General features: G+C 43.4%; 1 protein-coding gene across 1 annotated transcript; it reads left to right on the top strand.

Moving 5' to 3' along the window:
• Positions 1–8,570: 8,570 nt before the first annotated feature.
• Positions 8,571–11,483, top strand: LOC120062945 (skin secretory protein xP2-like). The gene is made up of 2 exons (XM_039012998.1): positions 8,571–8,582; positions 10,557–11,483. Exons 1-2 carry the CDS (start codon positions 8,571–8,573, stop codon positions 11,481–11,483), a joined length of 939 nt encoding a protein of 312 aa, XP_038868926.1.
• The last annotated feature ends 4,430 nt before the right edge of the window (positions 11,484–15,913 follow it).

The following is a 15,913-nucleotide window of genomic DNA, read 5'->3' as shown; positions in this document are numbered from 1 at the left end:
GTCTCCTCGGCCCGGGGTATACTGCACCAGTCCTACGCACGGTGTCCCCGGTTTGCCAGCACAGCCCAGTGCGGCCTGTTCCAACTCCCCGCACTTGCCGGGCTACAGGGGGGATCCAGCCAGGAGGAGTTGTGCTAGCTCTGCGCTCGAGACCGCCAGTACGCCTCCATGGTCCAGTGCATCCGGTGCCTCAGCCAAGGACAAGGCCTCCTGCATGTCTCCCCAGCCTGGTGAGTTCTGTGTCTGTGCTAAGCCCTAACCCTCCTGCATGTCTCCCCAGCCTGGTGAGTCCTGTGCCTTCTCCCAGAGCCAGGCCTCCTGTGTGTCTCTCCATTCCAGTGATGATCCATGGCACGAAGCCTCCTGTGATGATCCATGGCAAGAAGCCTCCAGTGATGATCCATGGCAAGAAGCCTCCAGTGATGATCCATGGCACGAAGCCTCCAGTGATGATCCATGGCACGAAGCCTCCAGTGATGATCCATGACAAGAAGCCTCCAGTGATGATCCATGGCACGAAGCCTCCAGTGATGATCCATGGCAAGAAGCCTCCAGTGATGATCCATGGCACGAAACCTCCAGTGAGGAGGTATGGCACGAGGCCTCCTACGAAGGACGTCAGTCCGGAGCCTCCAGCGTCGCCCTCTAGTCCGGAGCCTCCAGCGACGCCCTCTAGTCCGGAGCCTCCAGCGACAGGCTTCAGTCCGGAGCAGCCAGAGTCTCCCTCCTGTCCGGAGCTGCCAGAGTCTCCCTCCTGTCCGGAGCTGCCAGAGTCCGGGGTCGGCGGTAAGGGTCCCCGCTCCAGAGGCGCCACCTAAGTGGGCCAAGTCCCGCACCAGAGCCGCCACCGCGGTGAAATGCCCACCCAGACCCTCCCCTATAGGTTCAGGTTTTACGGCCGGAGTCTGCACCTTTGGGGGGGGGGGGGGGGGGGGTACTGTCACGCCCTGACCGTAGAGATCCTTTTTATGTCTCTATTTTGGTTGGTCAGGGCGTGAGTTTGGGTGGGCATTCTATGTCTGGTGTTCTATGTTGTATATTTATTTGTGTTTGGCCGTGTGTGCTTCTCAATCAGAGGCAGCTGTCTATCGTTGTCTCTGCTTGAGAACCATATTTAGGTAGCCTGTTTTCCCACTTTGAGTTGTGGGTGATTATTTTCTGTTTAGTGTTTTTCGTCACCTTACAGAACTGTTCATTTGTCGTGTTGTTGTTTTGTTAGAGTGTTCTTATTTATTAAAATAACGTATTATGAATACTTACCACGCTGCACCTTGGTACTCTTCTCCTTCTCCCGAGACAACGTTCGTTACATGAGGATGGAAAATGATGTGGATATATTGAAGCAACATCTCAAGACATCAGTCAGGAAGTTAAAGCTTGGTCGCAAATGGGTCTTCCAAATGGACAATGACCCCATGCATACTTCCAAAGTTGTGGCAAAATGGCTTAAGGACAACGAAGTCTAGGTACTGGAGTGGCCATCCCAAAGCCCTGACCTCGATCCTGTAGAACATTTGTGGGCAGAACTGAAAAAGCGTGTGCGAGCAAGGAGGCCTACAAACCTGACTCAGTTACACCAGCTCTGTCAGGAGGAATGGGCCAAAATTCACCCAACTTATTGTGGGAAGCTTGTGGAAGGTTACCCGAAACATTTGACCCAAGTTAAACAATTTAATGGCAATGCTACCAAATACTATTTGAGTGTATGTAAACTTCTGACATTTCGGGCCTCCCGGGTGGCGCAGTGGTCTAGGGCACTGCATCGCAGTGCTAACTGCGCCACCAGAGTCTCTGGGTTCGCGCCCAGGCTCTGTCGCAGCCGGCCGCGACCGGGAGGTCCGTGGGGCGACGCACAATTGGGCTAGCGTCGTCCGGGTTAGGGTGGGTTTGGCCGGTAGGGATATCCTTGTCTCATCGCGCTCCAGCGACTCCTGTGGCGGGCCGGGCGCAGTGCGTGCTAACCAAGGGGGCCAGGTGCACGGTGTTTCCTCCGACACATTGGTGCGGCTGGCTTCCGGGTTGGAGGCGCGCTGTGTTAAAGAAGCAGTGCGGCTTGGTTGGGTTGTGCTTCGGAGGACGCATGGCTTTCGACCTTCGTCTCTCCCGAGCCCGTACGGGAGTTGTAGCGATGAGACAAGATAGTAATTACTAGCGATTGGATACCACGAAAATTGGGGAGAAAAGGGGATAAAAAATAAATAAATAAAAATAAAAAACTTCTGACATTTCACATTCTTAAAATAAAGTGGTGATCCTAACTGACCTAAGACAGGGAATTTTTGTCATTTTCTACAACACAAATTTTTTCAGTTTTACCATTTCACTACAAGAGGGAGCATCTCCAGCACCTCTACTTCCAGGCTATGTCCACAGGTGGTAGTGGTGGTACTAGGGATACAGGAACATCCACTCTTCCTGTGCAGCAGGAAGAGCACTGTGTCTACACTTGACACTTACATGGGACTTCTGGTATCAGAATACGAAGATCACATTGAAAAGACAGATCTAGACGCACAAAAGTCGTATTGTGTTCAGATCTGGATGACCACTTCAGGAGGTGGTCAGGGATGTATTGTGTGCGGATTTCTCCTCCGTCTGGACCATATACATGGGGCACGTTCAAGCAAATCACTTTTGTCAAGACAAAGTGTGTTGCATTATGGGTATACAAATTGTCTGACTTTCAACTACATGTCTACTGCATGACCTTTACAGCATGTGATCTAAGGTCATGAGCTTTCAACTGCTGTCGACTGGAAATCATAAATGGTTTATATCGCCACCTATCATTGGTTATTATCAATGCATGTTTACTGTTTTGGGTGGATGAACCTTCAGAGCTTAAATAGATGTTAATCCTTACATCCTAAACAATCTATTTACGATCCACATTTCTCACATTAACAAATGAAATATCCAACTTGCGACAATATAGCTAATGTATTTATCTAGATGTTACTGTAATTTTGTGTCCCATGTTATAGCCAGGAATTTGTCTTGTCTGTAATATTGTTGTCAACAAAAAACGAATAAAAAAATGTGTTGATTTGTTTATTAAGTGTGAATAAAATTGAATACATATTGTAGACTACGCATTTGTTTATTCTAGGGGATTTCTACACTGGCAATGTCCCGAAAACTGTCCTTTAAAACACCCTAGAGTTGTTTTCCCGTAATAAAAAAAAAACATAAAAATCTGTCCGTTTAAACGAGAGATATCTGGTGTCTTGCATTGGATGCGTCTCAATCCACCACATCCGCCGATGTCTCACTTCCACATCTTTGGTATTTGTCAGACCGTGAGGCATCCTGAAAATCGGTCTTCTCACAAAATCGTCTGTAGCATCCAAATGGTTTGGCCTAGAAACTATCATGACCCCTCTATGGAAAGATGAGACTCTCACTCTCAGGATGGTGTTCTCCACAAGTGTCTTGGGACAGCCAATCTGCCAACTTCTGTCTGTAGCGTCCAAACAGTTTGGGCTACACACTAATCTGACCCCTCTATGGAAAGGAGAGACTCTCACGAACACGTACATGTTATTTTGCTCTAGGACGCCCACAGGCCTCACAAGACTCGTCTGAAGGTCCTGGGTACCAGTTGAAAAAGTGAATGGAAGTACAGTATATATGGAGACTGTTGAATGCCAAAAATAAGAGGTTAAATACATGTATAAAACAAATATATAAAAAAAAAAAAAGGTTAAATACATGTATAAAACAAATATTTAAAAAAAGATTAAATACAATGTAAAACAAATGTTTTAAAAACTATTCCTGATCTTTCTTATATCGCTCAGGACAGACACTTCAGAACAAACTAGATTTTTGGGGGTGGGTTCATCTGTTGTTCAATGAGTTTGTATGTACTAATAGCAGTAAGGACAAATTTTTTGGTTACTTGAAAGGGTCTTACATTTCTAAATCGAATAGCAAAATGATCATTGGTATGACTTTGTTAAAGCAATTCCATATAGCTTAGTAGAACCAATTTTGTTAGCATCCACTTCATCTGCAATTACAAAGGTGAAAGCCAAGTCTGCCATTGTCGAGTTTCCTTGAAACAGCAGAAGTAGCACGACTTGCTTTCGGTGCATATGTACCTCCCCAGACTTCACTTACCGACTTCCATCTAAAATAATTAACAAACCCATTTGAAGAACTAAAACTGTACTGAAATTCTTACATTTAACTCCAAAACGAACTTAAATAAAAACCATTATGAATTATGCTCAGTTTTAGTTTTGTCTCTCAAAGTTTTGGGCAAACATTAAATGGGGTTTTTAAGCTTCTGAATCTGGGGGTTCACAGATACTTGCGGTACTGCCTAGCAAAGCTTTTTGCACTCTATCCAATTGCCCCTCCCTACCTTCAGGCTATGCTCAAACCCTACAGCCCAACCCGAGCAGTCCATTCTGTCACCTCTGGTCTCTTGGCCCATCTCCCGCTCAGCCCAGTCCAAACTCTTCTCTGTCCTCGAACCCCAATGGTGGAAGCAGCTTTCCCCTGAAGCTAAAACAGCAGAGTCCCTGCCCATCTTCTGAAGCACCTGAAACCTCTTCAAAGAGTATCTTGAATAAAATATTTCCCCACCTCACCTCGACCCACAGCCCCACATTTTTTTTCTTCCTGAACCAACACTTGCAATCGATTCCCCCTTTCTAGCTCTGACTGCTGATAGCTACTTTATTGAGGAAAAGTGTACTTACTATGCCTGTAATATGTGGTTGTCCCACCTAGCTATCTTAATACGAATGCACTAACTTTAAGTCACTCTGGATAAGAGGGTCTGCTGAATGACTAAAATGTCATATGTCCCACATAAAGAATATTTCAGTATATGGTGTAAATACTATAGTATTCACTGTAGTGTTTTTGCGGACATTACTGTAGTGTTTACTATAATGTTTTTGTTATAGTATTTCTCCTGTAGGTTTCCTGAAGTAGAAATAATAGAACATTTTACATAACCTATAGTTAGGTAGGTAGAACTGGGGTCTGAACGGATAATGTTGTTGCGGACATTACTGTATTAGTATCTACTAGTGTTTTTTTTGTGGATAATGCTGTAGTATTTACTATAGTATTCTACAGTATACTTGAACATTCTATAGTAAGTACTGTTTGTGATCGAGGGATACTAAAAGTGTGCAGTATATTCTAAAGTATACTACAGTTCTGTGGTATTCAGTGGAGGCTGCTGAGGGGAGAACAACTCATAATAATGGTCGGAACGGAGCAAATGGAATGGCATCTAACACCTGGAAACCATGTGTTTAATGTAGAATACCATTCCACTGATTCCCGCTCCAGTCATGACCACGAGCCCGTTCTCCCCAATTAAGGTGCCACCAGCCTCCTGTGGTGGTATTCTATAGCAAACTGTAGTATTTTTTTCATGTTGGTTAGCAGCAGAACCTCCAGACAGTGAGACAGACCTTACTCAGCGCCTTGGACTTGATTACATAAGACAACACATTGTTGAAATTATGTTGAAAGAACACTTGACCCCTAAGCCCTTAATGGAGTGGCCACTTGATGATGTGTTTGATAATGATCACTTGAGTCCGTTTTGGGCGAAATGAGAATTGAGTCGATGCGCACTTGCATCCCAACTGCCACAATAATCCAACATTATGAACCCATTCACGAGCATCTTGTGTTCCGCTGTGACCTGTTCTGTAACATGATTCCCTAGGAAACAGTGCCAGACAGACACACACTCTGGTAATAGATAGTAAGAAAGTTGTAAAAACTCAACGTCGCCAAAGCACACACGTCGCCGGCTCACAGTGACTTGATAAGTTTAAGTTTTATTGTCACGTGCACAAGTACAGTGAAATGCTTTTTTTTGCAATCTCCAAACCCAACAATGCAGTAATCAATATCAATGTAGCACTAAAAATAAAATTAGGTAGAACAGAAACACATAAAGAAATTTAAAAAACAAAATAAGAACACAAGAAAGTAAGAAGCTATGCCTAAACTGATTAAGCTAACGTACCCTGCCTGCTCAATGTGCCTGCTACCTACTACTGCTATCTACTACTAACTAGCTAGCTTTATTTAAGATAGTTCAGACTATTTTGAGGAAGTGTTAGAGGCTATGTTGTTGCTACGGTGACTCAAGATGGACAAACAACATTAACTGCCAGGGTATGATATAGCGAACATAACACACCCACATCGAACCACACCCCCAAGACCCAAATCCGTTTTTTTTTAATGAGCAGCAAAAAAACACATGGGGAATCAGTGTGTTCAGCCCCCCTTTATAACTAACTTAACCTATGACCTGAACCATCACCTTACGCATTACTGCCCCACAGTGGCAAGAAGTAACAAGCTAAAAAACTATACAACACAAATGGCTCCTGGCCTCCCACACAGGATACTTTCTGTCCCTAACACTAAAACTAAATATTTTTTAATAAAACTTGAACTAAATAAAAACTAGTAAATCAGATCTGAGAACTAACTGAAATTAAACTGATTTTCAAATACAAATCTTAAAACGAATATAAATACAAACTAACATAAAAACACAAAACTATAATAACCTTGCGTGATACCAGTCATATATGATTGAGCTTGAACACACTGTCTGTGACCAAGGTTAAACCTAGGTCTTCTACATGTCTTAAGACTGTGTTAGCCCGCTGAGCTAGCTCAAGCCTAGGAATTAGCTCCGTAGCCAATGCACATTTTCAGGTCTCACTGGCAAGGTACACATCACGCAAGTGTGGACCGTGGTTCCAAACCTCCTCCATTACGCCTCGCCCCCCTTTGACCTCGCAGAGACCCATCTCGATCACAGCACCAGTTTGTCTGATCGGGGATCGAACTCGGATCTCACAAGACTGTTTTCCAGCTGAACCAAAGCCTAGGTATTGGCTTGGGAGCCAAAGAAAGTCTGAAGGTCTCAGGCAAGGTTATGCGAGTCTTGTTCCGAACAAGGCCCAGACCATTATACACATGCACTATGGGGAAGTACAGTATCTGCCTGGTGCACAGATATTCCCATGAACACCCTGCCAAGACTCATTACTGCTGCCCTGGCCAAAAGACACTGAGAGGGAGGCAGAGGGGAAAATAGGGGTCCAACCCGGGACCTAACTCGAGGACCTAATACTTCACTTTTTAAGCATTTTGCATGGATTTCCTGCAACTCATCATGTTTTTATTAGACATAAATTACATGGACTGTCTAGTATTAAAGGTGTCATTCTAAATTCTAACACCAGATGTCAGTATCACCTTATTGTTTATTTATTTCATTTTTTTCAATTGTGTCGCCTTAGTTTTTATGAACACTGCCAAGTGAAACATTTGATCAGAATTTACATTTCTGTGACTGACTTTCATCGCTTTCAGTGGTCAATATTGTCCCAATGAAACATTGAACAATATACATAAAGCCCCAAAAAATAAAAGTGGGTTTTCTCATTTAAAAAAATGCAATTAACCCCATGTTATTTTATTAATGTGGACATGACTGAAACCTAATACAGTCTACCCAAGTATTAATTTTCATTTTTAACATTGATATCCCTAGTTTTTCTATCCCCAAAGGTTGTCTGTTGATGATCCTTTATAGCCGATAACCGATACATTTTTGTTTCTCTCATCCACCTCCTGTCCTCGTCTGCTTTGACTCTGAACTCGATTGTTTCTCCTTGTAAACAGCACATACTAAAACGTCCAATATTGTATAGAGTTAAATGACAATGGTCTTGACAGCACGACATCTGATCAGTGCAATGTATTGATCATGATCAATAATCAACGGGCATGATCTAAACAACTGTGACACATACAGTGAATCTCGTTTTTTTTGTTTAAACCATAACATTTATAGACGCCAGAACTAAAGACAACTGCTGCTTGCCAGATAATCTACGAATTTATTTCCGCCTGTCAAACTAGCTGTCAGCGACAAGGGGCTGTGCTCGTGCGGAGGAAAGGAGCGACTCGAGCCCTCATTCAGGAAGTCCTGACTAAACTTCAGAAAGTCAAGTTGTCTCTCGGAGTTGGACTAAATGTTATTGGAAACGTGGGATTCATCAAAAGGAACAAGAACATCACTGGTCAGTTTTTAATTTGGTTTATTTATGATGAAGGTACAAATGTTCATTTTCGCTATTGCTGTCACCCTTTCACGCTTCTAATTTGCTGGCCTTATACACGAGAGACACTTCCGTCATGTCTTCGTTTCCTTTAAGATGAAGTCGAAGTAACCCATGTTACTGTGAAATTATTCATTCGTTGTCAAGATACCAGGCTAATGTAGTTGTATTCTTTTATGACTCATAGCATGATGACTACCAAAGTTGAGACTTGAACGCATTGTTGTTTTAACGTAACAGTCTGTGACTAGATGGGCAGTCAGTGAAGTGCGTAGGGTAGTTGAACTGTGCAAGCCAAATACTTGGTTGGTTACACCTGCTCGCAAAACAATTCTCACGGTCGGTTTCATTGGAGATTGTTTATCATTCATACAGTGTTTTTAAATCGTTGAAAGTATTTATTGACAAATGAGGAACAGAGGACGTATTTTAATAAGCACCGACATGAGCTCATGGGTAAGTGTATTGCGAGCAAATGACAAGCCAGTTTGGTTCACCGCTTGTGTTAAATTATAAACTGAACCTCTCGATAAACAATGAGACATGTTTTTAAAACCTGTATGCAGTTGCTCAAAAGCCTTTCAACTTGGTTTACCTGTCAATTTTGGGAATTGTCATTTTGTTTCAAGAGGTTTTACTTGATAATTGGCGAGTTGTCACTAGACGGCTGGAACTACAATGTAGCTAGCTACTGTCTGGTTGTGCCACAGACTGTTTTTCAGTGGATACATGTTGCGACTGAACGTTTTACAACCAGCTACTTACGGCATCATTTTTTGGACATTCTGCGATGGATGGATTGGCAGACATCGAAAACGATTGCATAGCTCAATGCACATGTTAAAATATGTAAATGACACGACATTTGCTTTAACTGCACAGTAATTGACAGACAGAGATTACATTCTCCCCCGAGTCTAACGTTAGTGCGTCTATTCTTTTTGTGCTCGAAGCAAATGTTGGACTAGTGTACTACACACTGGTTTAACACCATTGACAGCTACCTTTTTAATGTTTTGTTTGATTTGCCGTCTATTGTCATTCATACAATGCTTTCAACGATAGCTATACCACTGATATGCAGATATTTTGTTTCCGTAATCTGCATAAAAGTAAGTGTAGGTTAACATTACGAGCTTGAAATGTCTTATTAAAGGCTGAAATAGCAGCCAGTGGAACAGCCTACAACAACCAACCTGACTTCATGATGTCATCCTTTTATGTAGACAGCTTGAATAGGAAGCTAACAGACATGCTTGTAATGAACACATTTCTGCTTGTTCTGAACATGCAATATCTTGCAATTTCCCAAGATATTGCCTGAGCCATATGAAGTCGTTAGCTTCCATATTTAGCATATATTTGGTCTTCACATAGCTCTTGAATATTCTGTATCAGAGTTCTCTGTATAATGTGTACATTCATTTATCTCTCACTATAAACAAATATTTGCCCATTAGCAGCCAGTAGCTTGATTTTAAATAAACAACTTTCATTGCTTAAGCCCATGCTTCCCACATAACCTACAGTAACCTTATCAAGTAGGCCAGCCAGCTCATCAGTAAGTCTCAGGCTTTGAGTGGGAAGTAACTATGAACAGAAAGTTACACCGTGGCAGTCCGAGGCTACCAGTCCCTTAAGGTTGCCTGCGTCGCCTATCTAGCTGATAATACTGGTGTCTAGGCTAGTTCAGTCTATTTTTTAAAATGTTTTATTATTGTATGAAGAGGGACAATAGCCTGAAATAGTAGTGTCTGTGTGTGTGACCGAGGTCCAACGGAAGTTGCCCCCCCTCTGTTACCTTCACCCAGTTAGTTTAGCTTTTTTGTAGGATATTCAGACTTGACATCCTGTCTTCCTCCCAAATGGAACCCTATTCCCTATATAGTGCACTACTTTTCTATCAGGGCTCTGGACAAAAGTAGTGCACTATATGGAATAGGGTGCCATTTGGGACATTACCCGAGTGTCACTGACATCCTGTGTGTCCGTGATCTGTTGGCGTGTTCAACGGTTGTGGTTTGTGTTTGTGAGTAACCTATGCATGCATGTATGTGTGCATTGCATGTATCCCATAGGCCTTGTCTACATAAATGTCTTACATGTTCCTCTGCACGTGTAAAGTCCAATTAAAACTTGATATTTATCCTGCTTGTCTTCCCTGACTGACTCTATATTTACTGCGTAGTTCCTCCTCTGTGAGTCAGCAACGTGTCTGACAGTAATGTGCAACTATATCTCTGCAAGTGTGAGGTGTGTTGATGGATGCGTGGGGTGAGGACACATCAACTGTGCCTGACAAGTGGCTGTCAGGGAGAGGGGGACATTCTGCATCCTATGAACCCTTATCAAAAGTAGTGCAATATAAAGGGAATAGGGTGCCATTTTGGACACAGAAAAGCCCAGGCTCCAGCCCCCTCTCCCAGGCAGGCAGGCCCAGGCTCCAGCCCCCTCTCCCAGGCAGGCAGGCCCAGGTTCCAGCCCCCAGACAGGCAGGCCCAGGCTCCAGCCCCCAGACAGGCCCAGGCTCCAGCCCCCAGACAGGCCCAGGCTCCAGCCCCCAGACAGGCCCAGGCTCCAGCCCCCAGACAGGCCCAGGCTCCAGCCCCCAGACAGGCCCAGGCTCCAGCCCCCAGACAGGCCCAGGCTCCAGCCCCCTCTCCCACGCAGGCCCAGGCTCCAGCCCCCTCTCCCACGCAGGCCCAGGCTCCAACCCCCTCTCCCACGCAGGCCCAGGCTCCAACCCCCTCTCCCACGCAGGCCCAGGCTCCAGCCCCCTCTCCCACGCAGGCCCAGGCTCCAGCCCCCTCTCCCACGCAGGCCCAGGCTCCAGCCCCCTCTCCCAGGCAGGCCCAGGCTCCAGCCCCCTCTCCCAGGCAGGCCCAGGCTCCAGCCCCCTCTCCCAGGCAGGCCCAGGCTCCAGCCCCCTCTCCCAGGCAGGCCCAGGCTCCAGCCCCCTCTCCCAGGCAGGCCCAGGCTCCAGCCCCCTCTCCCAGGCAGGCCCAGGCTCCAGCCCCCTCTCCCAGGCAGGCCCAGGCTCCAGCCCCCTCTCCCAGGCAGGCCCAGGCTCCAGCCCCCTCTCCCAGGCAGGCCCAGGCTCCAGCCCCCTCTCCCAGGCAGGCCCAGGCTCCAGCCCCCTCTCCCAGGCAGGCCCAGGCTCCAGCCCCCAGGCAGGCCCAGGCTCCAGCCCCCAGGCAGGCCCAGGCTCCAGCCCCCAGGCAGGCCCAGGCTCCAGCCCCCTCTCTCAGGCAGGCCCAGGCTCCAGCGTCCTCTCTCAGGCAGGCCCAGGCTCCAGCGTCCTCTCCTGAAACAGAAGTGCTCTCCCAGGCAGGCAGGCCCAACATAGGGGAGGTTTAAACCCTGGCAACAGGCTTAATCACTACACACTGACTGCTCTGTAAAGGGTTTTAGATCATCTGGGTGTGAATAAAGTTTCAGATATGAAGGATAATTGAGAGGGAAAGAGCATTTCCATTGCAGCTGTTTTTACTCTTGTCTCTCTTCTCAAGGACTAGTCTAGGCTCTCTTCTCAAGGACTAGTCTAGGCTATTATGTTTACTACTCACTCTCCTTCAATTCTTCCAAGCAGAGGGAGGAAGATGAGGCCTTAATTAAGGAAGGATTGTGTAATGTCTGTTTCCCCTCAACAATGATCAGTGTTCCATGACACACCTGTACATTCTGTTCTTTGCTCTAAGTCTAAGTACATTAACTCTAAGAACGAGGAAATGTATTAAGATTGGAATTACAGTGAGGAATTACAGTTAGCTCAAAGTATTGGGACAGTGACACTTATTTTTTTTATTTTGGCTCTTCTCCAGCACTTTGGATTTGAATTGATACAATGTCTGAGGTTAAAGTGCAGACTGTCAGCTTTTATTTGAGGGTGTATTTTCATCCATATCAGATGAACCATTATTAGGGGACCAATAGTATTGGGGCCAATTCACTGATGTGTATTAAAATAGTCAAGTTTTGTATTTGGTCCCATATTCATAGCACTCAATGACTACATCTTGGATTCATTTGCTGTTTTTTAAATTATTATTATAAAAAAAATTGGTTGTGTTTCAGATTATTTTGTTCCCAAATAGAAATGAATGGTAACTAATGTATTGTCATTTTGGAGTCACTTTTTATTGTAAATAAGAATAGCATATGTTAATAACACTGCTACATTAATGTGGATGCTACCATGATAACGGATAGTCCTGAATGAATCGTGAATAATGATGATTGAGAAATTTAGACGCACAAATATCATACCCCCAAGACATGCTAACCTCTCAACATTACAATAATGGGGGAGGTGAGCATTTTTGGGGGGTATAATATTTTGACTCTAACTTTCTCTCTTATTTATTTCATTCAGATTCATTCAGAATTATCAGTAATCATGGTAGCATCCACATGAATGTAGAATTGTTTAGAAACATATCATATTCTTATTTATAAAAGTGACCCCAAGATTGTCCCAATACTTTTGGTCGGTTCACCCGATATGGATGAAAATACCCTCAAATTAAAGATGAAAGGCTGCTCTTTGACGTCATGGTATCATTTCAAATCCAAGTATTGGAGTACAGAGCCAAACAACAACATGTCACTGTCCCAGTACTTTTGGTGCTCACTGTTGAAATGGAGAAACACCACTTACGTCAGGTGTACAATAAGCTTAGAGACGCAGAACATTTTGTCACATGCGCTGAATACAGCTGGTGTAGACTTTACCATGAAACGCTTGCTGACGAGCCTTTCCCAAAGGTGCAGAGTTTCAAAATAGTAACATGAGGAGTAAAATGAATTTGATATTTATACACACACACACACTACCGTTCAAAAGTTGAGTCAGTTAGAAATGTCCTTGTTTTTTTTAAAGAAAAGCTCTTTTTTTTTTTTGTCCATTTAAAATAACATCAAATTGATCAGAAATACAGTGTAGACATTGTTTCTGTTGTAAATGACTATTGTAGCTGGAAATGGCTGATTTAAAAAAAATATATTTTTATGGAATATCTACATAGGCGTACAGAGGCCCATTATCAGCAACCATCACATCTGTGTTCCAATGGCACATTGTGTTAGCTAATCCAAGTTGATCATTTTAAAAGGCTAATTGATCATTAGAAAGCCCTTTTGCAAGTATGTTAGCACAGCTGAAAACTATTGTTCTGGTTAAAGAAGCAGTAAAAATTGCCTTCTTTAGACTAGTTGAGTATCTGGAGCTTCAGCATTTGTGGGTTCGATTACAGGCTCAAAATGTCCAGAAACAAAAAACTTTCTTCTGAAACTCGTTAGTCTATTCCATGTGAGAAATTGCCAAGAAACTGAAGATCTCGTACAACGCTGTGTACTACTCCCTTCACAGAACAGCGAAAACTAGCTCTAACCAGAATAGAAAGGGGAGTGGGTGGCTCCGGTCCACAACTGAGCAAGAGGACAAGTACGTTAGAGTGTCTAGTTTGAGAAACAGACGCCTCACAAGTCCTCAACTGGCAGCTTCATTAAATAGTACCCGCAAAACACCAGTCTCAACGTCCACAGTGAAGAGGCGACTCCGGGATGCTGGCCATTTTGAGCCGGTAATCGAACTCAAATGCTTATGCTCCAGATACTCAACTAGTCTAAAGGCCAGTTTTATTGGGGAGCCAGGCCCTGGCAGGCCCGCCCACTGGGGAGGCCCGCCCACTGGGGAGCCAGGCCCGCCCACTTTTTTTTGATTTTGAGTGAAAATCAGAAGAATCTATAGAAAAACATGATCTTTCCCAAGGGGTGCCTTTCTTTTGCTGGGTGGGCTGTTTGGGGACTTTTGGGGAATTTGAGTCTACCCACTTCTCCAGGCACCACTGCATAGGGCCGATGGAAAGACAGCAGTCACACACGGCATGATGTTAAAGGATAAGCAGTCCATAAACTCAGACATAATAAGCCAGTAGGTCCCAATCATAAGAAAAAATAACACAAGCATTTTCCAATCAAAATGTACAACTATTACTTCCCATGGCAAAAATCATGTCAACGTTTTGCACACAAAGTAACCGGTGACTTTAAGTTTCAAGTGGAACTTACAGTGTTTTAACTAGTTTGCAGATATGAAACAGACTAGATCAATCAAAAATATACAATTCTCAGTTTATGCGACAAAACCAACTTAGAGTTTTTAAAAATAGATTATGTTTAACTCAACGTTCCGTGACGTACACTAAGGCATTGTTGGCAGAATAGATGGATGCAGTATAATGCATCATTAATATAATTAACCAATACATTTCTTGGGAGTCCAAAAAATCTGACTATCAGGTTGTAAATCACAGCTGGCCTGGTACATTGTTTGCTGCCTCCATTCGAGCTGCACTGTTTCAATTTAACTTCTTATGGCTGCAGCCCGAGGCCACCCACAATATGACAACAGCCAGCTCAAGTGCAGGGCGCGAAATTCAAAATATATATTTTTTAAATATTTAACTTTCACACATTAACAAGTCCAATACAGCAAATGAAAGGTACACATCTTGTGAATCCAGCCAACATGTCCGATTTTTAAAATGTTTTACAGCGAAAACAGCACGTATATTTGTTAGCTCACCACCAAATACAAAAAATGACAGACATTTTTCACAGCACAGGTAGCATGCACAAAGCCAACCTAACTAACCAAGAACCAACCAAACTAACCAACAAACAACTTCATCAGATGACAGTCTTATAACATGTTATACAATAAATCTATGTTTTGTTCGAAAAATGTGCATATTTCAGGTATAAATCATAGTTTACATTGCAGCTACAATCAGAAATTGCACCGAAAGCAGCCATAATAATTACAGACACCAACGTCAAATACCTAATTACTCATCATAAAACATTTCTGAAAAATACATAGTGTATAGCAAATGAAAGACAGGCATCTTGTGATTCCAGCCAATATTTCCGATTTATTAAGTGTTTAACAGCGAAAACACAATATAGCGATATATAAGCTTACCACAATAGCCAAAAATACAAGCCATTTCCCAGCAGTAAAAGTTAGCGATCGTGACAAACCAGTAAAAGATATATAATTTTTGACTAACCTTGATATTCTTCATCAGATGACAGTCCTATAACATCAGGTTATACATACACTTATGTTTTGTTTGAAAATGTGCATATTTAGAGCTGAAATCAGTGGTTATACAATGTGCTAACGTAGCTACTATTTCCCACAACGTTCGGATATTTTTCGGACACTTTTTCTGACACACATATTCTGACCAAATAGCTATTCATAAACATAACTAAAAAATACATGTTGTATAGGAAATGATAGATCCATTAGTTCTTAATGAAATCGCCGTGTTAGAATTCTAAAAAATAACTTCATTACGACATCCAGCTTCGGTATAGCTAGAGTACCCAAAACTTGGGCGCCGACGACTAGTTCACATCTACGACAGATATATGAAATAGCATCATAAAATGTTTCTTACTTTTGCTGATCTTCCATCAGAATGTTGGACAAGGGGTCCTTTGTCCAGAACAATCGTTGTTTGGATTTAGAACGTCCATTTTCCCTCTTGAATTAGCAAGCACACTAGCCAAGTGGCACGGATCTCTCCATCGTCAACAAAGTCAGAGAACGGAACACGGCAAAACTCCCGAAAAAATTTCAATAATCTGATTAAACTATATTGAAAAAACATACTTTACGATGATATGGTCACATGTATCAAATAAAATCAAAGCCGGAGATAGTAGTCGCCTATAACGGCAGCTAAACAGAAGGGAAATCCAGGTACCACCTCGCG

This window comes from Salvelinus namaycush, chromosome 18 (assembly GCF_016432855.1).
Source record: "Salvelinus namaycush isolate Seneca chromosome 18, SaNama_1.0, whole genome shotgun sequence".
Classification (NCBI taxonomy): domain Eukaryota; kingdom Metazoa; phylum Chordata; class Actinopteri; order Salmoniformes; family Salmonidae; genus Salvelinus; species Salvelinus namaycush.
This window is presented reverse-complemented; position numbering and strand designations above follow the sequence as displayed.